Source organism: Onychomys torridus, chromosome 10, assembly GCF_903995425.1.
Source record: "Onychomys torridus chromosome 10, mOncTor1.1, whole genome shotgun sequence".
In the NCBI taxonomy this organism is placed as follows: Eukaryota; Metazoa; Chordata; class Mammalia; order Rodentia; family Cricetidae; genus Onychomys; species Onychomys torridus.
The window spans coordinates 24,328,437-24,355,764 of NC_050452.1; the positions used below are offsets into that span (position 1 = coordinate 24,328,437).

At 43.0% G+C, this 27,328-nt stretch overlaps 1 protein-coding gene across 1 annotated transcript in view; it reads right to left on the reverse strand.

Moving 5' to 3' along the window:
• The window catches only part of LOC118592293 (coiled-coil domain-containing protein 144A-like), a 139,681-nt gene extending 112,616 nt beyond the window's left edge, over positions 1-27,065 (reverse strand). The window contains 7 exon segments of the mRNA XM_036201110.1: positions 8,261-8,364; positions 16,308-16,380; positions 18,630-18,767; positions 21,090-21,196; positions 24,246-24,419; positions 24,758-24,872; positions 26,857-27,065. Coding sequence (XP_036057003.1) covers positions 8,261-8,364; positions 16,308-16,380; positions 18,630-18,767; positions 21,090-21,196; positions 24,246-24,419; positions 24,758-24,872; positions 26,857-27,065 — 920 coding nt within the window.
• Positions 27,066-27,328: the final 263 nt, after the last annotated feature.

Sequence of the window (27,328 nt, forward strand, 5' to 3'; positions counted from 1 at the left end):
CTTGTTTTGGAGATAGAGTTTCTCTCTGTAGCCTTGGCTGTTCTGAAACTCACTCTATAGACCAGGCTGGCGTGGAACTCACAGAAATCCACCTGCCTCTGCCTCCAGAGTGCTGAGATTAAAGGCATGCACCACCACTGTTCAGCATGAGCAGTACGTTTGCCTCTTTGTTTGTTTTTGGTTTTGTTTTGTTTTGTTTTGTTTTTTGAGACAGGATTTCTCTGTGTAGCTTTGCACCTCTCCTGGAACTCGCTTTGGAGACCAGGCTAGCCTGAACTCACAGAGATCCACCTGCCTCTGCCTCCCAAGTGCTGGGATTACAGGCGTGCGCCACCACCGCCCGGCGAGCAGTATGTTTAAATTGGACACTTTGCATATGTTCTGTGATTTCTCTGAGATGGCAAGTAGTATGTACATCATATAGACTCTAGCCCAGAGAACACACAACAACAAGTATTAGTTGCTTTTCTCTGAATTCACTTAAGACTGCCTTAAACAATTAAATGAATCAAATCTTACCTTGTTTTAGAGTAGCATTCAGGACATGTATCTGCTCCTGAAGATAAAGGAAAACTATATTTTAAACCAACAAAATGAAGAAAATGGGGAAGTACAATCTTTACATTAAATGGCATCTTTTGTAGTGTGATTCTCCGTAGAACCATACCTGGTTGAGTGTTCTACCACGAAGATCAGTGGCTGGAGGCTAATGCATTGGGAGCTCTGAATTTAACTTCTTATATGTTCCCCAAAGAAGATGGAAGAGAGAAACGTCTCAAAATGTTATCTATGAAAGTAAATGCCACTGCCCAACCCCACCGTCACAAGAGAACCCTGCCAGACTGGCAGCAAACTGCGTGGTATGCAAAAGCAGAAACTGGGTGTGTCTAATGGCTCTGTGGTCTTCTGGACCGAGGACGACACTAGGGACAGTTCTGTTTGTGTTTTGTTATTACAAAACATGGCTTCTCCAGATTTTCATTCAAAACTGTGCTGTGTAAGAGGATGAAGAGTGAGGCCACAGGGAGGCCGGTTTGCGGGCACCGTGTGGCACAGCAGGAGAAGGGTCTCTCCGGAGTCTCTCTCTCCCTGGGGCTGTCCCAACAAGATAACAGCCTCTTCCATTTTGCCTCCAATGGAAAGATCTCACGGAAAGCACATCCCTTTATATCCTTATCCATTCTTAACCATAACCACTAGACAGATGCCTAGAAAGGCACTACAGAGATTCAAGAAAGTTGGCAAAAGATAGGAAAATTGTAGAAAGAATGAGCTGGAAGGGTGGCTCAGCAGTTGAGAGCACTGACTGCTCCTCCAGAGGACCTGAGCTCAGTTCTCTCTCAGAACCCACATGGCAGTTTAGAACCATATGTAATTCCAGTTCCAGGAACTCTGACGCCCTCTTCTGGCCTCTGGGAGCATATGGTACACAGGCATCTATGCAGGCAAGGCACCCATAAACATTAATTTAAATTAAGATAAAATTAAAAAAAAACAAAACCTGTTATCTTGATTAACCTTCCAGAATGTAGCAGTAATTGTGTAATGCTGGCTTTTTTTTTTTTTTTCTGAGACAGGATTTCTCTGTGTAGCTTTGTGCCTTTCATGGAACTCGCTCTGTAGACCAGGCTGGCCTCGAACTCACAGAGATCCGCCTGCCTCTGCCTCCTGAGTGCTGGGATTAAAGTTGGCATAAGATCATCGCCCGGCTGTGATGGTGGCTTTTAATTGTCAACTTGATGCCATTGGTGGGTTAACTGTGGGAGCCCATTTTCAGGTTTTCTCGTGGCTTTACCCAGCAGGTCCACATATAGAGGATGATTGGACCATCTCGTGGCTTTACCCAGCAGGTCCACATATAGAGGATGACTGGACCACAGGCCTGAGTGCAGGTGTCTGAGATGGTCTGCACTTGGCTGTGCTGGGGAGAGGTCTTTTGCTCCACCCCTTGGAGTCTCTATAAATACCCTGGGGCAGAGACGGGGCCCATTGGAATAGGTTCCAGGCCCTCTCCAGGCTGCTATCCTGTATTTTCTATCTGTTTATCTCCACAATCTAAATCCTTCTATCTAATATTTCCTGCTGCTCCCACTCAAGAAAACTCGGGGAGCTGTGGGGTTGGTGGGTAAATGCCTCGCAGGTATTTCAGTGAGGGATTGTCTAGATTAGGTTGTCCTGTGGACACATCTAGGGATTACCTTTGCTTTGTTAACTAAGGTGGGGAGACCCTGCCACCGTGGGTGGCACCATTCCCCGTGCAACAGATCCTGAACTCGGCAACCGTGGACCAGGGAGCTAAACACAAGCACACACTCATCTGCTGCTCTCTTCTAACCGTGGACCTGATGTGACCAGTTATCTCAAGCTCTGGCTGTGGCCAACTCCCTGCTGAGAAGGACCTATAAGCTAAAATAAAGCCTTTCTCCTCTAATTTGCTTTTTTTCAGGGTATTTTTAATCACAACAACAGGAAATGAAACTAAGTCAAATGGGATCTCTGAAATCAGAGAACGTTTTCCCCCTCTCACTTTACTTAAGGAAAACAAATATTTGGGCTTTATTAGGTATTTCCCCAGAACAGAAAATCTACTATAAAAGGAAGGTTAGGGATCTAGGTCAACGACAGAGTAACACACACACACCTGCACACAAATACTCAACTTCTCGCTGATTTCATAAACGTTTCTTTTTTGGTCAGTATTTCTCACTCCTAGTTATTTTAACAGGGGTCGGGTCCGAGTTAACCCACCATCAGGGGACTTACTTGGACTGCAGTCTTCACAAATTTCAAGCTCCTTCTCTTGTTGTTCTAAGGCAACTTGGCTTTTGCCATGTGTGATAAAAGGAAAAACAAAATCAATATTTTAGAAATTATATGAAAAAATTAAGCAAGGACATTAAATAGTTGAAGGCTTATTTTATAAATTATGGGTATTATGAGGCTAAACACCAAAAGTTCCTTCCCAAGTTTCCAATCAAAGAAGAAAATGTAAAAATGTAGATGGAATGATCACCAAAGATAATGCAGCACAGACCAGAAACTGGATTAGCTTAACATCATAGAAAGTACTCAAGACTGTTTTCCTAACACACAAGTTCCTTTTCTTATGTTCTAACTACTTCTAAAAAAAAAAAAAAAATCAGAATTTAACCGGCTTACTTTATCAAGGAATTTTCAAGATTTGAGATGCTAAAGAAGGTGAACAGAGAATTAATAAAATTCCAGTATATCTTGTTCTCTACGGTTGAATGAGCTAGAATCCAAAGATGAGTTATATCACAGGTCCAAACAACAAATGGCTGCACTTAGCAGAGATGATGTCTTAAATCAGGTTACTACCTGTTATATTTTTGTGACAGGTAATTCAGAGGAGATAAGATAATCATTTGTAACCATAAATTCTCTTTACCTTAATTAACATGATTGTCAGTAATTATAGCACTAATGAATTACAACTGTGCAGGCCAAGACCAGAGTCGGAGCGCCTACCAGTGTTCCTTCATACTTAACCACATTGTTTGGTTTGGTTGGTCGGCTGACTGGTTATTTTGAGAAAGCACCTCACTTTGTAGCCCCGGCTTGTAACTCACAGAGATCTGGCCACCTTTGCCTTCTGAGTGCTGGGGTCTTTAATCTTTTAGCACGCACTGCCATGCCAAGCCTCTAACCCAGTTCTCGACACACAGTACATCACCCACAGAATGACGCTTTATCTCCACACGACAGTCAGGGAAGTGCCCTGGGAGATTCATTGCCATGTACAACGCGTCCTTTGAAGGACCAGATCAGGCAAGTGCCTTGGAGAAGGGCACAATGGAGACTTCCACCATCTGAGACTGAAGGGTGTCTGAACCTCTCGGGTTTATAATGGCAAAGGAATCCCCCAAAGGCTGTCACCATGGGTGAATAGGCTAATGTGGATTCCACAAAGCATGGGATCTGGAGAACAATGATTTTGTGTGCTGTGTGTGTGGTGACATCTGGGAGACCTAGCTAGCTGTTCAGTCTGGCTCCTGATTCTATTTTTACTGCTGTGATAAACACCATGACCAAGGCAACTTATAAAAGAAAGTGTTTAATGGGGCTTATGGATTCAGAGGGTTAGGGCTCACGACAGCATAAGGGCATATGGGAAGGGCTTTTCCCGTCCACTTTAGCATGTCCATTGGTGTTGTCCTTATTCAGCTCATGTTTGGACAGTCCTTTTGGCGAGACTTTATGGATGTGGCTTCTGGCATTTACTGGGAGACACAATCTCACCACAAACTCCTTCTTCTTCTGGCTCTTAACAATCTTTCCATTTCCTCTTCTACAGTGTTACAAAGGGAAATGTCCTTGATGAGGGATGAAGACTATACTTATCTGTTGGTATAAGGATGAATATTTATATATGGTTGTCAGGAACTGTGCTGGTTTAGTAAAGCAGAGGTTGTAGGTTCTCCAAGATTCATAACTTCACTAGCATTGAGTAGGTTTTCAGTACCAGATATGATTTCCCTCTTGAGTGGGTCTCAATTATAGAGCTGTGGGTTACACAGCCCAGGGTATGTGTGCACTACTGCATCACTAAGATTATTATGCCATGCTGGTCATCGACATGACTCACAGGCATCATAGCTGGGTAGGACTGTTGGTTCTCTCTCTCCTGTGGAAGCTTGCATAGTGCCTTCTAGTTTTGTGAAAGTGTTGCTAAGGGAGGGGGCTTTCGGTCAGTTCTAGCTCGAGGATCCCTGAGCTCTGATTCTGAAGTGCAGGGTGTCTTCAGTAAGAAGGACTTATCTTCCACCTCTGGGGGACAACCAGGGACAACAGTCATAAACTATGTTTGGGGATTTTCTTGGACATCCCTGGCTAACAACTCAAAAGAGGGCTTCTCATGTCTGGTATTGGAGTTCTTGGTTGGTAGACTTTGGCTCTTGGAGGGTGCACCATCAACCCAGATAAGAAAAGTTCTTTAAAACTGTGTATTTATATACTGAATTATATGTATTATAGGGGTTTTTTTTGGTTTTGTTTTGTTGTTGTTGTTGTTGTTGTTTTGTAAATCATTAGTAGAATCATTCCTTGTGGCCTTTTTAGACATTCTTCTGTATTGTCACCTTCCCCCTCCTGGAAGAAGCCCTCCTTTCGCTGCTCCCTATGAGTGCACACGAATCCTGCTATTCCTCTCACTTTCCTCCCCAAAGCCCCTTCCTGGGGATGGTCTGTTTTACTGTCCTTGTTTCTGTAGTTACTACAGGCTATGAACTCAACATCTGAAGATTTGGAACTAGGCGCCTCTAATAAGAGGAAACATGACATTTATCTTTCTGGGTCTAGATTACCTCACTCAATATGGTCTTTCCTAGTTCCATCCACTTACCTACAAAGTCCGCAATTTCATTTTTATTTCCAGCAGGATAGTATTCCACAGAATGGACCATGTTTTCATTGTTCATTCATCGGCTGAAGGACATTTGGGTTGTTTTCATTTCCTGATTGTTGTGAATATAACAGCAATGGGCACGGATGAGCAAGTATCTGTAGAGTAGGATATGAGTCCTTTGAGTGTATGCCTAAGAGTGGTTTATCTGAATCTGGAGGCAGATCCCAGCTTCCTGAGCAACTGCCACACCAGTTTCCTCAGTGGCCGTAGAAGTTTTCACTCCCACTAGCAATAAATAAATGTCCCCTTTCCCCACATCTTTGCCTGCACCAGCTATCATCTGTTTTATGACCTTAGCCATCCTGATTAAGAATGAATCTCAAAGTAGTTTGAATTTGTATTTCCCTGATGAGTATGGATGTTGAACATTTCTTTAAATGCTTCTCAGCTGTTTGTGTTTCATCTTTTGAGAAGTCTCTGCATTGCTCTGCACCTATTTTTAACTTGGGTTATTTGTTTTCTTGATGCCAAGGTGTTTTGTTTGTTTGTTTTTTAGTTCTTTATATCTTTTAGATGTTAGCCTTTTATCAGACATGTAGTTGGTAGAGATTTCTCCCCCACCCTGTTCTTTAGCCTGCCACTTTGTGTGACTGACAGTGTTCTTTGCCTTACAGAACCTTTCAGTGTCATGAGGTCCTGTTTATTAATTGTTGATCTTAGTGCCTGTGCTGTCAATGTTCTGTTCAGGAAGGTGTCTCCTGTGCCACTGCGTTCAAGACTATTTCCCACTTTCTCTCTTACCAGAATCACGTGTCTGGCCTTATGCTGAGGTCCTCATCCATTTGGAGTTTTGTGCAGGGTGATAGATATCGAGTTGTGTTATTCTACATACAGCCATTCAGTTTGACCAGAACCATCTGTTGAAAGTGCTGTCTGTTCCCCAGTGTGTAGTTTTGGTTTTGTCAAAACTCAGGTGAGTGGACTTATGTCTGTTTCCTTGATCCAATTCCATTGATCAACATGTCTGTTTTAATGCAAATGCCATATTATTTTTTTTACTGTATCTCGTAGTACAACTTGAAATCTGGGATGGTGATACCTTCAGCTGTGGTGGTATTGTGTTCCCCAAAATATTGTGCATCCTAATAAACTTATCTGGGGTCAGAGAACAGAACAACCACAATATTAAACAGAGGATAGGCAGTGGTAGCACACATCTTTAATCCTAGCATTCCAGAGTCAGAAATCTGTCTGGATCTCTGTGAGTTCAAGGCCACATTGGAAACAGCCAGGCATGGTAACTGACATCCCAAGAAGTGATGGCAGAAAGCAAAAAGGTATATAAGGTGTGAGGACCAGAAACTAGAAGCATTTGGCTGGTTAAGCTTTTAGGCTTTTGAGCAACAGTTCAGCTGAGACCCATTCTGGATAAGGACTCGGAGGCTTCCAGTCTGAGGAAACAGGATCAGTTGAACTGGCAAGGTGAGGTAGCTGTGGCTTGTTCTGCTTCTCTGATCTTCCAGCATTCACCCCAATAACTGGCCTCAGGTTTCATTTTATTAATAAGAACTTTTAAGATTCCAGCTATATTCAGCAGTTCTTTATTATTCAAAATTGTTTTAGCAATCCTGTTTTGTGTGTGTGTGTGTGTGTGTGTGTGTGTGTGTGTGTGTGTGTGTGTTTTCATCTGAAGTTGAAAATTGTTTTTTCAGTTTCTGTGAAGAACTGTGTTAGAATTGGATGAGGATTGTGTTGAATCTGTAGATTGCTTTTGGTAGGATGACCATTTTCATGATATTGATTTTATTGATGAATGAGCATGGGAGATCTTTCCATCTTCTGATGTCTCTTCAATTTCTTCAATGTCTTGAAGTTTTTATTATACAAGTCTTTCATTTGCATGGTTAGAGGTAAAGATTAAAGAAGTAAAAGATATTTGCATAAAAACCAGTAATAGGGATCTGTGGTTGGTGTGTAAAATGAATTTTTAAAAAACTTAAAGAGGCTGGGCAGTGGTGGTACACGCCTTTAATCCCAGCACTTAGGAGGCAGAGGCAGGCGGATCTCTGTGAGTTCGAGGCCAGCCTGGGCTACAGAGTGAGTTCCAGGAAAGGCTCAAAGCTACACAGGGAAACCCTGTCTAGAAAAACCAAAAAAAAAAAAAAAAAAAATAGAGTGGTTAAGTGAACGGCACTGATAATCTGGAAGTCAGCACTGAATGAAGCAATGGCTTCTTGCAGCACCTACTAGTATGCAGCACACTCCTGTGTCAGGAAATAGTTATAAACCCAGCAAATGGGGAAGCTAGGACCTAAACTAATATCACATACCTATGGCTTTTTTATCCAGTCAAAGGATTTTCTCCTCACAAACACACCTCAGAGGGGAAAGTAAAGGAAAACCTAATCTAATTGAATGACCTCAACTGATAGCCACTCACAAACAATATAGTGTTGACGTTTTTTAAAAAATAACTTTAAGCATAGACATCCCAGATCATTTAAACTCTAATTCATATTTAATATGACACCTGTAGCAGTATGCCTGTGACAGAAGTCAAGGAAATGAAACACAGAGCTGAAGTTCAATGCTGAATCAAAGGGTCAATGCACATCTGTTCTTTAACAACCAGTGCAACTCTTGGAATCCCGTTTCACCAGTCTGAGCTCATATGACCAGTCAGGCTGCAAATGGCAAATATCAGGCAGTTTTAAAGGGAGCATAAATAAATAATTGCTGTTATCATTAACCTATGCTTTGTTGATTTGGTTTTCAGTAACTACCAATACTTGCAAATTACTTTCTTCTTATCAGTTTAACATGACTGAGTCACAGCGACCATCCCCTACCCCCCTTGAGCTTGTGTTAACTAAAGGAATGTACAAGCAGCTATACCTCCCCAGTTGGTCCACTGTGTCTGTGTTTTCCTCTTCCTTTGCTGGCAACTGTTCCATTCTTTCCCTGTCCTGCATGGGGTGTGTGCAGGGTGTGCAGTCATCCTGTTAAAAAAAGAGAAAAAGCCAAGAACTCAACAAGTTACATATTTCCTAGCTGCACTGGCATCTTAGGAATGGACCGGTGACTAGAGCATGGGGCACAGGGTAGATAAATGGCCCCTCCTCCCCTAGATGCTGCCGCTACTGTGAAAGGCCCCCTTGCTGACCAGCACCACACAGGCTCCTCCTGAACTCCTATCATGCCTCCCCTGTTTCTGAGACCTTTGCTTCCATCACATTTAAAGCATTTATCATGATGCTTGTTTCCATTTACAATAGGTGCTTGCTGAGCTGGGGCTCTTTGCTTCCACAGACTAAAACTCTAGGATTTAGATGGAATATTTATTGAATTCATAGAGCTCTTCACTGCTAGAGCAGGCTTTCTCAATTTCTGTCCCAAAGTGTTTGAGAACATTACAAAACTATGCATTGTGCAGAAGAAAAAAAAACTATTTTAAGTTCATATCTAGTCAACAGGAAAGCAACTGGCAAGCCTCAGAGACAGCTTCTTCCTCGTCAGTCCTGTTGACAAGGACATCCCTACATGGTCACTACATCTGTTCCTCAGGGGTGGCCACCCCTTGCCTGCTGTGGCTTGCCGCCCAAGGTTGATGACAGATTCTTGCGGTTGTAACAAGGCAGTGAGAGCCTGGCCTCTACAGTGTTCCCTTCTGGATGAGACCACCATGTTAGCCCATGTGCTTCAGCAGGCTGTTAGTTAGAGGAGCCAGCCAAGAGCTGGTGGCCTTTTGGAGATCCTGCTCCAAGACTGCCTCCAGAGTGAAAAAAAAAATCCATGAATGCAGTGAGGGCTAGACTTTTCTATCTGAGGGGTAAATAAGGAAACACACACTTTCTGGTGGTAACTTTCTCTTCTACTTCATCTTAAAAAAATCTCTTTCTGGAAAACCTGTCTCCACACAGCTATATTCTTTACATACAGCTACATATCTCTTTACATACATACAAACATCTCTCTCCTGCACAGCCACATATCTCTATACGCAGTTACATCTCTTTCTACAGAGCTCTACATCTCTCTACACACATCTGTCTTTTTTTTTAACAATTTTTTGAGATTTATTTATTATGTATACAGTGTTCTGTCTGCATGTGTCCTTGCAGGCCAGAAGAGGGCGCCAGATCTCATTACAGATGGTTGGGAGGCCACCATGTGGTTGCTGGGAATTGAACTCAGGACCTCAGAAGAACAGAGCTGAGCCATCTCTCCAGCCCCACATCTCTCTTCTATACACATTTCTTCTCTCTATGCTACATTCCTTCACATACCACTACATCATTCACTCACTCTTTACTCACTTACTCACTCACTCTCCTCTACACACACATTTCTGACCTACATACATTTCTGTCTCCACAGCAAAAAACTCTGGAAAAATATGAGTTACATTTTCAGGGTCACAAAGCATTTCTTGAGTAAACAATAAGAGACAGAGCCATTCTGACACTCATAAGGAATCACACAGTTTCTCTCAGACTTGAGAGATGGAGCTGACTGGGCATGGTGAAAAAAGCAGGCACATAGCTCTGAGGGACTAGCTGTTGTGTGATTGTTTGTGTTCTGACAAATAAAGCTGGCCTGGAGATCAGAGGGCAGAGCTAGCCACTAGTTAACCATAGAGGCCAGACCATGGTTATCATTCCCAGACAGAGAGTGACATTGAAATTCAGGACTTAATAAAGAGTTAGTTGGCTCAACCTTGAGGTTAAGAATACGAGCAGAAAGTCAATTGCTGCAGGGAGTTTATGTCTTAATGTTATCTGACAGGCTCTTTTCAAGAAACAGACACACGGAAACTTGCCCTTGTGCAATTTGCCTCCAGGGACAACTAGTCTATTTTGGATTTGCTCTAAAGTCTAAAATCAGTTAAATGTGTAAAAAGCTGTCTTTGTTCTGGTATTATTTTTATTCATTAAAATTATATAGCTTAAGTAGAAATCATCTTCCTGACCATCCACAGCTATTATGTGTGCCCAAAGATGGGATATTTTCATGAGATAAACATACAAGCAGTAGAAAAAATACCCATACTGTTTTTAGGGACAAAATGTAGTGGCACATGAGAAAAATTACAGATAAAAACAACCAGTCACCATGGTCCTTGCCAAGTGGGGCTCCCATCAGTTATTTGTCTGGTGGGTCAACCTGTTGAATACTAGCTGTCACCTGCTTTATACTCCCAGGGCCTCCGGCAGTTAGTTAGAGGAACCAGCCAATAGCTCCTCCAGGGGTTGGTTCTTGCAGTCCCTAATGGTCCAAACCACCTACCATTCCCACTCACATCTTGAGACTCCCTGTCTCTTTTGTCCTATGTTTGTGGCAAATGTCTAGAGTTAAGGAAACCAAGCTTCAGGAACACACACTGTTAAGACCTTTCCAATGATGGCAAAATTCCTCTTGAAGTTATGAAAATATTCATTTAATTCAATTGTATTTAAGGTTTCGGGATCCCTGGTACCAACACCTGACAACCATGCTCCCAGAGGAACACTGGGGAAATTTACCTGCTTGTTTGTTAGATGTTGTAATTTGTTTGCATGGTTTAAATTTACATGAATTTCATCTAGGGAAAATCCAGGCATTTGTCTTTCAACAATATCTTATCTTGGTTAGTATATTACTAATAGTACTTTTCCTATACCTTAATTAACCTTTATGTAATCACCACATAATAAATACATTCATTTAAACTATAACTACCTGAAAATTGTGACATTTCTAATAGAAACACAAATTAGGAAAAAAAAAAAAAAAACAGTTCCTCCTCACTCCATTTGGACAAAAAAAATGGAAATCAGAATTTCTAGAAAACGATGTCCAGGGTGAAAAGATGTACTAAATGAAGAGAAGACGCCATTCAGAAAGCTTAAGAAATGCTCATCTAAATTGCTAGTCTACGATCAGAGTTGAAGGAAACTAAGAATATTCTTTAAGCCTTCTTTCCTATTTACAATGTTTTCTTGATTTGTTACCTATTTATTTATAATAATCATTCAACATAAATCATCTGAAATCACACTCTTTAACATTCACAAGGATGATAAACTTAAAGAATGTTTTTTGAAAATCTGAAGCTGTCCACGTTTCTCTGGTGATGCTCATTTCTGAATGACTGCAAGGACCACTGAGGGTCCTTGGAGAACTCTTGACATGACAAGGGAAAATGCCAATTTTCTTTCCAATGTGTGCACTTCATTCCTTGCCTTCGTTAGTAACCCAGGACTCCTTATTAAACAGACTCATCTAGAAACACATTGATGGAAACTCCTAAAGCTAAAGGAATTGTTACTGTCAGCTCCAGCTTTGGGAATTGTACTAGACATGGCCTAATGATCAGCTGTTATATCCAGAATCTCTCCTAAGTTATAGGATATTGTCAGACACACAGATGAAGACAAAAAAAAAAAAAATGGCCCTGATATCTCTGCAAGAATTAGATGCAATCATTCTAATCTAGAAGTGGAGAGTGGAGGGGCCACCCAAGGGTACAGATGACCTGAGAATGGCAGGGGAACTCAAGAGAAACACAAGATTCTGTCACCCCATGAAGACCAATGGAAAATTAAGGCATTCATGATTTACGTTACCTGAGAACTTTAGCAATCCCTCTCATTAATGACTTGGGGGGGAATGACTAAAATCTGCAACCCCCCAAACCTCACATGAACCTATTGCTCAGTCTCTGCTACAGTGCCCACACTTGCTCCTCACAGCCACTGAGGAGAGATGTTCCCAGAAAGGAATGCAATTAGATTTTACTCAGCTGCATCCATGCCAAGAATACACACATCTGCTGACACCTTAAGAGTACATGGTAGCCTACTCTCCCCAGACTTAAAGAACTCAACAGGTTAGGGTAGCCTTTTCTAGAATAAAGTCTGTCCCCTCTGTGTCTCCAGAGCCTCAAGAACTGCCTAAGGGCAATCAATGCCAGTTATCAGCAAAACATAAGACTGCAAAGCCTAAAACAAGAAGAAAACTCGGGTACAAAGACAAGCCCAACTGTAACTCCATCCACAGCCATGCCTTCACTGTGGCTTAAGTTGTTTGCGGGGCACTGGGGGTATAATCAGATGCAATGATTACAACTTCCCTGCAGTTTTCTTTTAATTTGTTCTGATGCTACATTACTTCTTGGAATTTTTGTTTTTCAGCCACACTGTCAGGATATAAGCATTAATATTTACAAATCAAGGGGTCTCAATCCAGAAAGCCCTTGAGAGTCTAGCAGAAGTACATAAGACAGCTTATGCCGTTATTAGAATGCTGTGCAGATGTTCCTGACAACTTGGGCAAAACATCCTCAGTCCTCTGTGATTTACACACCCAAATTAAATCTAAGTTGGATTCTACCTTACGTTTTATGGTTTCCTATTAAACCTTCATGGAGATCAGGTACCTCATACTAAAAATGCCTTGTTACCTTTGGCATTGATCAGGCCCAGGCACAGCACACTTTGATGTCCTGAATAAGAACAGCCTCCTCACCAGATTCACAGCCTTTATGAGGCACTATTACATCAGCAAGATCAAGATTTTTGAGACCCTGGGTGGACAAGGTCTGCATCCCAACTTAGCAGTGAAGAAACTTCATATATAATCCATATAAAGGAGGAATAAAAGCCTCAGAAGGGGAGACTGAGGCAGGCTACAAAGACAGGAGAAATTGACAGAATGAAGGGGAAGGAAGGCCTGGTCTGGAACCTCCTGATGGCAGTTGACCCATGTAGTCAACTGACCCATGTAGCTAAAGTTTTCTCCAGTCCTGCCTGGCCCACGGTCAGGACAAATCTCTCTCACCCACCAGTCCTGCAGCCACTCAGACCCAACCAAGTAAACACACAGAGACTTACATTGCTTACAAACTGTATGGCCATGGCAGGCTTCTTGTTATCTAGTTCTTATATCTTAAATTAACCCATTTCTATAAATCTATACCTTGCCACATGGCTCATGGCTTACCAGTACCTTACATGTTGGTACTCGTGGCTGTGGCTGACAGCATCTCCTGACTCAGCCTTCCTGTTCCCAGAATTCTCTTCTCTGCTTGTCCCACCTATACTTCCTGCCTGGCCACTAGCCAATCAGCATTTTATTTATACAGAGCGATATCCACAGCAGACCCAGGCAGTCTGCTGACCCAGGGCTCTGAACACAATCAATTCAGTGTGAAGACTGAATAAAGAGCAACAGAGTTTTGTAGACACTTCAGATAATAATGTTAAAATAACCATGACCCAAGCCTACACCTAAACTAATAGCAGCCTTGGGGAGCCTGCTCCAAGACCACCTCCAGGGTGTGCAAAAAAAATCCACAAAGGCAGTGAGGGCTAGACTATTCTAGCTGAGGGATAATAAGGATGAAGCACACACTTTCTGATGGTAACTTTCTCTTCTACTTCATCTTGAAAAATCCGCTTTGAAAATCTGTCTCCACAGTTTCATTCTTTACATACAACTACATATCTCTCTTTACATACATACATCTCTCTCCTGCACAGCCATATATTTCTATATACAGTTACATTTCTTTTCTATATAGCTTCATGCACAGTTACAAATCTCCACACAGTTAAATCTCTCTCCACACAGCCACAGCTATATATGAGACCATCTACACAACCCTCTCACCATCTGTCTCCACACAGCTCATACATATCTCCACATATTTTCCAGTTACATTTTCCACATCTCTCCACAGTCCTTCTTCCACCCAGCTACACCTTTTTACATTTTTTCTACATCTCTCACATTTTCCACACATCTCCCACATTTCTCTGTCTACACATTTGGCTACATCTCCCTTCTACACAGCCACACATCTCCACACAGTTACATCTCTCCCCACACAGCCACAGCTGTACATCTCATCTACACAGCCCTCTCACCATCTGTCTCTACATGACACATATCTCTATACACTCTCCGCATCTCTCTACAGTTCTTCCTTCATCTTTACCTACAGCAAAACCTCTGGACAAATATGAATCACATTTTCAGGGTCACACAGCACTTCTTGAATAAAGAATAAGAAACAGAGCCATTCTGAGGACACAATTTCTCTCAGGCTAGAGTTGTCACACTGACCAGCCAGTGAGTAACACAAAGGGCTCTGCACATAGCCTGAGAGACATCACAGAGAATGACATTGAAATCCGGGACTTAAACAATAACAGTTAGTTGGCTGAACCTTAAGCCTTGTATCATAAACTGAGGTTAGAAGTACATGCAGAAAGTCAATTGCTTATCTCTCTCTCTCCCTTTCTCTCCCAATAAAGCTCCAAAAGAAAGAAAAAAAAAAGAAAGAAAGAAAGCCAATTGCTGCAATGAGTTATATCTCCCAAGGTTGTTTCATGTCTGACCTTGATTCAGCAATAAACACCTGGGAACTTGTCCTAGTGTATTTTAGTTACAGGGCAGCTAGTCTGTTTTGAATTTGCTCTGAAGCCAAAAATTAGCTGTCTTTGTGACTGAGAATACTCTTACTTTCCTATGTCAGTCTAAGTAATGAAAAATATCCTAGCATTATTTCTATTCATCAAAATTATACAGCTTAAGCAGAAATCATCTTCCTGACCATCCACAGCTATATGCATGCCCAATAGATGGAATATAAACATGAGATAAACACACAGCCAGTGAGAAAAATACCCATAGCTGTTTTTAGGGAAGAAATATAATGGCACATAAGAAAAATTACAGACAGAAGAAACCGGTTTTCAGAGTCTGTGGTCCTGTAAGCCTTGCCTGATGAGATTCCTCCATCAGAGGGTTATTCATTTGGTGGGTGGACACCTGAACTATCAGTTGCCATCTGCTGTATATTCTCATGGCCTCCAGCACTAAGCAGATGTGAGTTTCCAGCTTATATTTGCTGTATCCCAGCTGTTAACCTGCAACTCTGTTTCATGAACTTCATTTAAGGTCAAAGTATATTTGTCAACTCCCTGTGACCTCATACAGTAGGGTTTGCTTTGACCTTGTGACTTAGGGTGTTTTCTTATCAGCTTCAAATACTGCCCAGTTCATACTCAGGAGCCATTCGCTTAAGATCTCATTTACAAAAGATGGGGAAAATGTTCCTTTCCAACTGCCTTACTTAGGGTTTCTTTTGCTGTAAAAAATACACCAAGACCAGAGTCAACTTGGAGAGGAAAGTTCATCTTACAGCTTCCAGGGAAGCCAGGGCAGGAGTCCAGGACCAGGAGGCAGGAACTGAAGTTGAGACCATGGAAGAATGCTGCTTGCTAGCTTGCTCATCCTGGCATGCTCCCTTCATTTTCTTACATACCCCAGGACCACTTGCTCAGAGGTAGCATTACCCACAATGGGCTGGGCCCTCCCACATCAATCATCAATCAGGAAAATGCCCCACAGACTTGCCTACCGGTGATCTTAGGGAGGCATTTTCTCAATTAAAATTCTCTCTTCCCAGATAAGTCTAGGCTTGTGTCAAATTGACAAAAACCAACCAGCACATCAAACCCCTGAACAATGTTACCTCAAAAGCCACCAAGATTATATATAGGGCTATTTATAAAACAAATAAATATTACTCTTCATTGAAAAGCTCACACAAATGTTTTCAGAATATTGTTCCTTTTCCTAACTGAGCCCCTCTTTGCCTTAATGCTTGTGCATAAAAATCTGTTAAAGCTTTTTCTTAACTTCAATTTTGCTATTAGAGTAGAAAGAAAGAAAGAAAGAAAGAAAGAAAGAAAGAAAGAAAGAAAGAAGGGAAAGAGAGAGGGAGGGAGGGAAAAATAAAGAAAGGAAGGAAAACAAATTCAGAGCACATTTCCTCCCTCGGAGTAGCTGAGGACCAAATCTAGCCCTTGTACTAGCTAGGAAAGCACCCCACCACTGAGCTAAATCCCCAAAGCCCCAGATCAAAAAGTCAGCATCACAAGTGAGTTTTTTTTACCTTGGCATCAAAATTATGTTCATCCATTTCTGATGTAGGCTCAAGATGACTGGAACTTGGTCCTTTGGAAAGCCTACAGAGTAAAAACTACAGTGAGAAATGAGTTTGAGTTTGATTTTTTTTTTTAAGTCCTAAGGAAAGTAAGCCATCTAGTTTTTGTTTTTGTTTGGTTTGCTTTGGTTTATTTGAGACAGGGTTCCCTGGCTGTCCAGGAACTCACTCTGTAGACCAGGCTGACCTCCAACTCTTGAGATCCACCTGCCTCTTCCTCCTGAGTGCTGGGATTAAAGGCCTGTGCCACTGCCACCTGGCCGCCATCTAGATATTAAATGGCATTTTAAAAGACTTTTTAAATTTTAGTTTTAAATTATGTTGCAGAGGGATACATGATGTGAGCGTTAAGTGCCCATAAAGGTCCAACAAGAACATCAGAGTCCCTGAAGCTAGTTACAGTAGTTGTGAGCTGCTTGGAGTGTAGCTCATAGCTACATCAGACTCAGCTGCTCCTCAAGAGCAGGATGCATTCTTAACTGCTGAGTCAGCTCTCAGGATGCATTCTTAACTGCCGAGTCAGCTCTCAGGATGCATTCTTAACTGCCGAGTCAGCTCTCAGGATGCATTCTTGACTGCTGAGTCAACCCTCAGGATGTATTCTTAACTGCCGAGTCAGCTCTCAGGATGTATTCTTGACTGCTGAGTCAGCTCTCAGGATGCATTCTTAACTGCTGAGTCAGCTCTCAGGATGCATTCTTAACTGCTGAGTCAGCTCTCAGGATGCATTCTTAACTGCTGAGTCAGCTCTCACAATGCATTCTTGACTGCTGAGTCAGCTCTCAGGATGCATTCTTAACTGCTGAGTCAACCCTCAGGATGCATTCTTAACTGCTGAGTCAACCCTCAGGATGTATTCTTGACTGCTGAGTCAGCTCTCAGGATGCATTCTTAACTGCCGAGTCAACCCTCAGGATGTATTCTTGACTGCCGAGTCAGCTCTCAGGATGCATTCTTAACTGAGTCAGCTCTCACAATGCATTCTTAACTGCTGAGTCAACCCTCAGGATGTATTCTTAACTGCTGAGTCAGCTCTCAGCCTCTTTTCTTTCTTTCTTTTTCTTTTCTTTTCTTTCTTTCTTAAGACAGTCTAACTATATATCCTTGGCTGTCCTGGAACTCTATATTGTCCAGACTGACCCCAAATTCACAGAGATCCACCTGCCTCTGCCCTGAGTGCTGGGAGATTAGAGGTGTGCGCCACCACAGTCCGCTATATGGCAGTTTTCGTTTCTATGCCAACTTGTGAAACTATCAAGCCTGCAGGTTCCTCTTGCTGCTTCTGCCTCTTTCGGCCTAAGGAATGTCCAAGGGACACTCCCTCGGATGCCACGGCCAAGAGCAGCAGCCAATGCACAGCTAGGCCCTGAGGATAATCTATGTGCACAAATGTCTCTTTAAGGATGAGCTGAGGAGTCGATGACTGGTTCTTGTAGCTTTTGCTACCTGAATTAACTCAGCTAAGAAAACTCTTAAAAACAACCGGAAGTCTGAATGTAGAAAAGTCAAAGGGAAGTCTGTAGCTTGTTTTTGGGCATGTCTTCCCAGAAAGAGTCAAACATTAAAAAAACTCTAAAAGCCAGGGGCTGGAGAGCGGGCTCAGTGGTTGAGGAGCACCGGCTGCTTTTGCAGAGGACCCAGATTTTATTCTAACAGTCACCTGGCAGCTCACAACTGTGTGTAACTCCGGTTCCAGACCACCAGACGCCCTCTAATGACCTCTGCAGGCATCAGTCATACAAGAGAGTCATAGACATACACATATAGGCAAAACACCCATACACATAAAAATAATTAAAAAAAAAAAAAAAAGAACGGTGTTGAAGGAGACAACTCATGAGAAGATAACCACATTTTCTGCTAAATTTGATATTAAAAACCCAAATAAGCAGTTAGACACTTAGAGCGGGGACTCTAGTTATATCCCTTGTGTGGGTCTTATAATTGGAATGAAAGGGTAGTGCTCTGATCCTGAGACAGGGGCTGGAGCGCACCCCAGTGGTAGACTAGACCTAGCTTATGAGAATCCCAGCTCAAGTACCAGCATTGTCAAGGTAAAAGTCCTAAGACACAGAACTCTGCACCTGTCGCCACCCAACCCAGCCGAGGGCTTTGCTCAGTTTTGTTTCTGGTCTGTGAAGTCAATGAACTCACGGCCAAAGATTTTCCAGACTGGACTGTGAAATCTCATTGCATATATAAGTAAGGGATGGTTATAACCACTAAAAATATCAATTTGAAGTTAACCAGTATTGTAATATGAACACTTACACTTGAAAGGTTTCAAAAACGGTGTAACTTTGTGCAGTCGCTCCATAGACATCCATCAAAGATACATCAGCACCTTGCTGGAGAAGAAGGCTGATCATATTTTTGAACTGAGCTCTCACAGCATGTATGAGGGGGGACCTAAAAGAACAAATGTAATGTCATGATGACATGCTTTGTTTGTTTGCTTGTTTGTTTATTTTTGAGACAGGATCTCTCTACATAGCCCTGGCTGTCCTGGTCCTCACTCGGTAGACCAGGCAAGTGCCACCACACTAGGCTTCCTGACACTCTTTAATAAAGTCATGTGAACAACTATTCAAGTTCCTCTCTTGCCTGTGTGTTACAGTGGCCATTAGCAGGTAAGAGCAGACAAACGCATTGGGGGATGCCATTCACTCTCTTTATCACCTCTAATGCTGAGAAGGAAGAACGCAGAGCCCTCCTGGGCTGCTGCGGTAGTCGGTAGAATCCATGCCATGCAATGGACAGTACTGTCTGTGCCTAGACCATTTACCTGAAGTGGGTGAAATTAAGAAATGAAGAAGTTTCCATTATTTCCCTGGCCTGATGTAATATACTGTAATTCATAGCCAGCAACAGGCCAAATAAGGAAAATCTTTTGTATTGTTTCAAAAGTTATTAATGTAAAATATTAGTAGTAAAGATAATAGCAGCTTGGGGAAATGACTCAGTAGTTAAGAGCACTTGTTTCTTCTTGTGGAGAACCTGGGTTCGGTTCTCAGCACCCACATGGTAGCTCATAACCATCTATATAACTCCAGCTCAGAGGATCTGACACCCTCTTCTGATTTCGTTGGGTACCAGACATGTATGTGGTACACAGACATATATGCAGATAAAACATTCATAAACATAAAAAAAATCAAATCTTTAAAAATTAAAGATAATTTTTAGTAACTGATTTAGTTAATGGGGCTGACCACCTTGTGCTAGGTACTAATATAAATGCTATATATATGATATGAAAACCATTCTTCAAGAATATTCTCCTTATCTTGGCAAGCTGGAGAGGCAGCTCAGGAGTCAAGAGTACTCACTGCTCTTGTAGAGAAGACCCAGTTTCAGTTCCTAGCCCCCACGTCAGGTGGATCACAACTGTCTGTGACCCCAGTTCCAGGGGATCTGATGCCCTCCTTCTGTCTCTACGAGCACCAGGCAGACAAATGGTGTACATACATACATACATACAAGCAAAACATCCCTACATACAAATAAGATAAATGTTCTTAAATGATTAAAAAGGAACAGCATCCTTATTCTCCTATCAGAAAATGTTTGGTGACAAGCAATATTCCTGAGGTCCAGCATTAATCAGAAAGGCACACATAAACCCAGTCTTGTGTGAAGGAAGCCAAGTCACCCTTTATCAGACTCCTCTAACTCACTTTCACTAGATTCATTCCTCTGGACACGCCAGTTCAATGAGTAAACGTCTATTGCAGGTTTTTGGGTTGTTTTGTTTTGTTTTGTTTTGTTGGTTTTTTGAGACAGGGTTTCTGTGTAGCTTTGGAGGCTGTCCTGGAACTCCCTCTGTAGACCAGGCTGGCCTCGAACTCACAGAGATCCACCTGCCTCTGTCTCCCAAGTGCTGGGATTACAGGCGTGCGCCACCGCCCCCCCGGCCTATTGCAGTTTTAAGCATCAGGTAACTGGCTCGAGCTGGTTGTGCCAGTGAGGTGACTGGATTACACGGGTACTAACATCATCACTGTAGTCATTCATTCGTGAGATCCCAGATACCGCATACCCCCACTTCCTGTCATAGTCTACCTTCCCTCTGGCTCCAAGATAAGTCTAGCCCACTGTGGATTGGAACCTGTGAATCAAAATAAATCTTTCCTCTATTAAACGACTTCTCTGTACTTGGTCAGACTAGTGAATAGCTGAACACATCAACATAAATCATAGAAGGATGGGGAGACACTGAGCAATATCTAATGATATATAGTCATTTAGAGGTAATCTGATGGCGATATTCTTCAAACAAAGCAACTTAAAGCAAAGAGCCATCAAAGATACAAGGTGATTTTCAAAAGTAGTTCTCACTAATATAGTATTTTAAAAGGAAATGTATACAAGAGATGGAGGTGGGGGTACTGTAAAATTGTTAAGAATTTCATTGGAATCTTAAAGTAGCAGTCTACACTTCTAAAAATAAGACTAATATATATGAACTATTTTAGTTAATATAAAAATCGCATGACTTAAAAAAATCAACTCAAGTAACAAAGATCAGTCAGTATTAAAAGATGTGAGCCCTGCACTTTGTGTGTGTGTGTGTGTGAGAGAGAGAGAGACAGACAGACAGACAGACAGACCGACCAAGGTGTTCATTTGTTTTAATGGGTTTCCTATAAGCATAAGTGAAATTCTTAGAAATTTGGTGATGTTTTAAATGACCAGAACGTCGGAAGGATTTGGAAGAGTTTTGAGAGATACCTCTTGCAGTTATCCAGGGCGTTTATATTGGCCGCGGCCTGTAACAACAGTTCCACCATCTCCTCTCTGTTTTCTAGCACAGCGAGTATAAGGGGCGTGTAGCCATTCTGTGAAAACAAAAAAAATTTACAACTCACTCAGGAAGGAGCCTCCATGAGATGCAGCTGTAAGGCATTTTCTCAATTAGTGGTCAAAGGGGGAGGGCCTGGCCCAACGTGAGTGGTGCCATCCCTGGGCTGCTGGTCCTTGGTTCTAGAAGAAGGTGGACTGAAGAAGCCATAGCGGCAAGCCAGTAAGCAGCTCCCCTCCGTGGCCTCTGCATCAGCTCCTGCCTCTGGGATCCTGCCCTGTCTGAGTTCCTGACCTGACTTCCTTCAGTCACGAACAGCAATGCTGACGTGTGAGTCAAACAAACCCTTTCCTCCCCAATTTGCTTTCTGGTCCTGGTGTTTCGTCAGAGCAACAGAACCCTAGAACTGTTCCTGTCAGGACGGCGCACATCATGAACAGCTGGCTGTGTGGAGTAAGTCAAGAGCTGCCCAAGGATGGGGGCTGTCCTCACAGTGCCAGGGGGTGTAGTGACAAAGGATCAAAGAACTTTTCTTGAATGGATTAAGATTATCCTCTCTGCAGCAGTTTTTACTCTTCAAAAAAACCAGCCCAGCAGACAACACTGTGATCGCGTTTGGAGAACCCTGCAGGGCTCTGTGTTACCGACCCTGCAGGAAGAGATCGTCTGTATTTTTAATAATTCCTACTTGTCGAAGAATATAACACATTGTTTAGAGTGTTCCAATAATACATTTCCACCAAGTCACAGGAAAGACACATTTGATCCTTCCAAAGTCATGTGATGCTCCTCTAACATGGGCCACTAAACTGCATTAAAATCTGTAGGCCTCTGATGGAGTTTAATCACTCAGTACAGGGTGAAAGGTTGGCCAGTAGAAAGTCCGGTTCATTTGACCTCACACAGAACTGGAACACAGGACCCCTGAAAGTGCACTATTTAAACTTCTCTGTCGTTATAGTTTTATCTTAGACACCATAGTTATTTCTAAGAGATTAACAAAGTACAGGTATATATTATCTTTATTCATTCATAGAAACAATGTTGGAAACCATGAAATCTTGTTAATGCTATGCTGATGCAAACTTCAGTGCACACAGATGAAAATTCAGTGACATGATGAAGTGCCCAGGTGTCCCTAACAAGCTGGAGAACACATGGACGTTTTATATAAGTGATGTCTTGTCCATAGGCTCACAGGAAGTGGGATTCAGCTGATCTTCCCTGCAGTTTTCCCTATCACCACCCCTGAGCCAGCCTGCATGTGCCCCTGAGTCCTAAGCCTATGCAAAAGCCTCCTAATGCTTAGGTGTGGACAGCGGTTTCTGGGTCCCCTTGACTCCAGTCTTTGAGTTTTGCTCTATGTGTCTAAATGATCATGGAGAAAGGGAGTTTTTACACAAAAAATATTTTCCTTTCATTAAAAACATGTTTTACCAACTGTGGTGGTTTGAAGGAAATGGTTCCCAAAGGGAGTGGTTAGGAAGTGTGGCTTTCTTGGAGTAGGAGTGGTCTTGTTGGAGAAAGTGTGTCACTGTAGAGGCAAGCTTTAAGGTTTCATCAAGATACTGCCCAGTCATATACCCAAGGAATGCTCAACCATACCACAAAGATACACACTCAACTATGTTCATAGCAGCATTATTCATAATAGCCAGAACCTGAAAACAACCTAGATGCCCATCAACTGAAGAATGGATTAAGAAAATGTGGTATATATACACAATGGAGTACTACTCAGCAGAGAAAACAATGACAGCATGAAATTTGCAGGCAAATGGATAGAACTAGAAAAAAATCATCCTGAGTGAGGTAACCCAAACTCAGAAGGACAAACATGGTATGTACTCACTCATAAGTGAATTCTAGATATAAAGCAAAAAACAATCAGACTGCAACCCACAGAACCATAAGGCTATATATATATGACATGGAGGACCTTAGGATGACTGTTGCTTATAATAAGATCTGGTTTTACTCAATTACTGAGCAACCCTCAATGAAACATCACAAATTAAGAGCTGCCAGTTTGGGGTGTGCTGGGATCAAGAATAATGGGCCTTAGCGGTTCATGTTCCTGGTGTTGCGTCCATGCCAATGGATACCCACATGCTCCAGAAGAGAATCTGACATCGCTGCTGCCGTTGTTGCTGGTATAACAGTGACGACCACTGCTATTACTGTTTCAGGGATTGCCATTTCATAATTGGTTACTACAGCTAGCACAGTGGGGACCCTGGCAGCAAAAGTAGCTACCACAGTTAATTAATCTTTCATTCTATTGGGCATGACAAATTGAAATCAATAGTTATATACATTTCAATTGGCCATGAAAGCTATAAATTTGCAAACTCTAGTTCCACTTGCTCTCAGGATACCATCTTAGAAGGTCTCCAATTTGCAGTAAAACTTGTTAAGGAAGGGAATGGTTCAGTTGCCTTTAACCTACCGGCTATGGGTGGATTAAGACTTCTTTTGGTCTTTTCTGTGTTGAACACACAGATTGCAAGCCCAGTGCCACTTAGAGATCTTTGGCAACAGTCAACTCTGCAGCTCTCACACAATTGAGCCTGTATGATAATGAGTATTCAGAGACCGGTAATTCCTGGGGGGCGCTCACCAACCTAAGACAGAGGTCTTAAATATTCAAGCTATGTCTAGTGACATTTGTTCATTTTCTGTTGCCCACCAACTCCTTCGAAAGCACCATGTCTGCCTGCACGCCACCATATCCCACCGTGATAATAACAGACTACACCTCTGAAACTGTAAGTCACCACCTCAATTAAATGTTGTCCTTTATAAGACATGGTGTCTCTTCACAGCAATAGAAACCCTAAGACAATTAAAAAAGAAACCGTTGGTGACATATTTGAAAAGCATGCATCTCTTAACTTATATTAAGACCGTCTTCTCAAATATTTTTATGGATACATAAAATAAAGGTATGTGCTATAAAACTTCCTTTGTCAACTTCTTCCAAACCATGTTTAGTCAAGGAATGCTCGCATCAGCTTCTGCATGTGGGAATGGTTCCAGGGAAACACCTTTAAGGTACTTGAGAGATAAAGTTGGGTGTTTGCTACCTTTGCCTTGATTTCAGTGTCTGCGTTGAATGCCAGGAGTCTGGAAGCGATGGCGGTGTCGTTGTTGTAGACCGAGTAGTGCAGGGCAGTGTTCTGATAGGTGTCGATGGCATTTGAGTCAGCGCCATTGTCCAGTAGAATCTTGACACATTCCTCATGCTGGCGTTGTGTTGCCTGCAGGATTGTCCCAAGGGAAGAGACTGTCAAAGAAATTCACAATACTCTTCCCACAAGTTTCACCACATAGTTACACTTAAGTGCCAGAAAATCATTCCTATTCAAGTTTTTAAAAAAAATAATTTGACTGTGCTTTCTCATATATTCCAGGCTGGAATGAAACTTACACGTCCCAGGCATGTGGGGCGTCATAGCCCTCATGCCTCTGCCCCCAGTGAGGCAGGATACAGGGCCTATGTCTGCCTACCCACGTGATGGGGTGCAAGCTTCCCACACCAGAAGGTCCGGGAGTTAGACTAATCCAGCCACTGCTCTACCTGTTGGCTCGTAATTACCTTGATCAGAGCTGTGCTGTCCTCACAGTCTCGGGCTTCAATGTTGCAGTCGTACCACAGCAAGAGGGACACCATTTCTGACTGGCCATGAGCACAGGCGTAGTGCAGAGCAGTCCTGTGAGAGAGAGGGGGGGCCAAAGAGCTACTGCACAGTGGTACAACGAGGCAGCTGTGCAGGGACTGCACCCACTTCTCCTCTGAAGTAGAGTAGCCTACTGGAATTTCTTTCTTTCTACTTAGCTGTAGACGAATTTCCAAATGGTCTTATTAAATAAAAAACACAGAGCCAAATATAGGGGTGGAAAGCCTTAGAGAGGTCAGGGAAATTGGGAAAGCCACCAGCCAACCTTACCTTACCAACTCCACAGCTTCCAAAGAGAGCAACTTCCTGTCTACCCACGTCTATATGCCTTGCTGTTCTGCCCTCTGATATGCTCTCTGTCTAGTACATCACTTTCTCTTCCTGGTCAGCTCTGTCACTTCCTGTCTGTACAGGCCTCCAGAACTCTATGGTTGGCAATGGGATTAAAGGCATGTGTCACCACCCTTGGCTGTTTCCAGTGTGGCCTTGCACACACAGAGATCTGCCTGCTAAGGGATAGGATTAAGGGCATGTGCTACTGCTGCCAGACTTCTTTGTTTACTTAAAATGGCTGGCTCTTTCCTCCGATCTCCAGGCAAACGTTATGTATTAACGCACAAGTAAAATATCACCACATTTCAGCACAAATAAAATATCACCACACTTAGCAGTGCTGGGAACAGAGCACAGTCAAACCTGGATGTGGTGATATTTGGTTTGTGCTCTAACAAAAAAAGCTTTCCTGGAGATCAGAGTGCAGGGCTAGTGACAAGTTAACCATAGAGGCCAGGCCCTGGTGGCACAGCCTTTAATCCCAGGGAGGAGGAAACAGGAAGTGATATGGCTGGGACGAGAGAGGAATATAAGGCATGCAGAGACAGGAGTTCCGCCCCCTTCCAGGCTGATTTGTTGGCAAGGTAAGGAGTACCTGTGGCTTGCTCCTTTGTCTCTCTGACCTTTCAGCATTTATTCCAATATCTGGCTCCGGGTTTTTATTAAGACCAATTAGGATGCTGGGCGGTGGTGGCACACAAATGTAATCCCAGCACTCCAGAGGCAGAGGCAGGTGAATCTCTGTGAGTTCGAGGCCAGCCTGGTCTACAGAGCTAGTCCAGGACAGGCTCCAAAGCTACAGAGAAACCTGTCTGGAAAAACAAACAACAACAAAAAAGAGCAATTGGGGATTTGTGCTACGCCTGGATTATCTCAAAGGGTGACAACTGTGACAGAAACCATGACGATTCTGCTGGGGGATTTGGAATCTGTTATTGCTGAGGTCTGCCCGAAGCAGGGACCACACTGGCAAGTTCCATGGCTTTGATGGTCTCAGAGATGAGACAGCCTCCAGAGAACCATCGCTTCAGCATCAAGGAAGCAACTAATGAAACCCTGAGATGAAGACGGCTCTCAATCAAACTACACCGCTTGGGGCTGGAGGAACTAATTGCCGAATCAGCATGTGGGAAGTGAAGAGAGCCACCCTGAATAACCGACTGTGAAGAAAAACCAGTGAGCTATCTTCTCCTTTCAGCTTCCATGTAAGGTCCCTCAGGAAAGAACATGTATTCCTTGGTTCCCATGAAATACAATGAATATGGGATTTCACTGAATGAATTTTTGCCCTGGGTCCCATAGCATTAGCAATTTTTTTCATGTGCACCTTTAAAGAAAACGCTGTGTACCTCAACTTTGCGGGTTAAATCGCATTTAAATTGCCAATAAAGTGCTCTGAAAGCAGAATTATATGGGGGTTGGGAACGAACTAAGGTTTAGTTTTTGCTTTGTGTCTCATGAAGAACGCCTAGGCTCCAGACCCATCCCGGGTGTGCAGGTTTGAGGTGCTGAGGAGTCTGTGGTGGGAAGAAAGCCCAGCATCCCCTTGAGAGCAGGATTCAGGCTCCCTTCTCCATTCCCCTGAGGCCAAGACCAGGAAGGTGGTGTTTCATCTCCTTAAGCCCTGCTGCCTGCCACTCACTCACCCCTGTTCGAGGCTACCCCCCCCCCCGTGCCCTCTGACCTTTTCTTCCGGTCTGTAATGTTCACGTCAACATGCCCAAATTCGAGCATCCTCTGCACTTCCGTTATGTCCCCGACGCTCGCAGCTTTGTGGATCTTCTTCACAGGTATGTACCCAGTAAGGTACCTGGATTGTTCTTGGTTCTCAGTGCTGACATGCCTAAAGCCAAGGAAGCCCCAAGGCAAGTGGCCCTTGAAGATCTTCTTCATGGCTCAGACTACGGCCCTTCACCCTAGACTCTTGTTTATTATATTGCTTCACTCCTTCCCCATTAACAGCCTCTATGCTCACAGTAACCCAGTTCCTCCAGGGCCCAATCTTAGCCACTGTCAGTCCCAATGCAGAGCCAGCCAAGTCTGGGAATCTCGCCAGGATGCGCCCACAGAGAAGCCCCAAGGTTTAACATCCCTCCACCTCTTAGGCAGTTGGCAGGACTGTCGTTGCCCAGCAACGCCATGTGCGCACGCTCCAG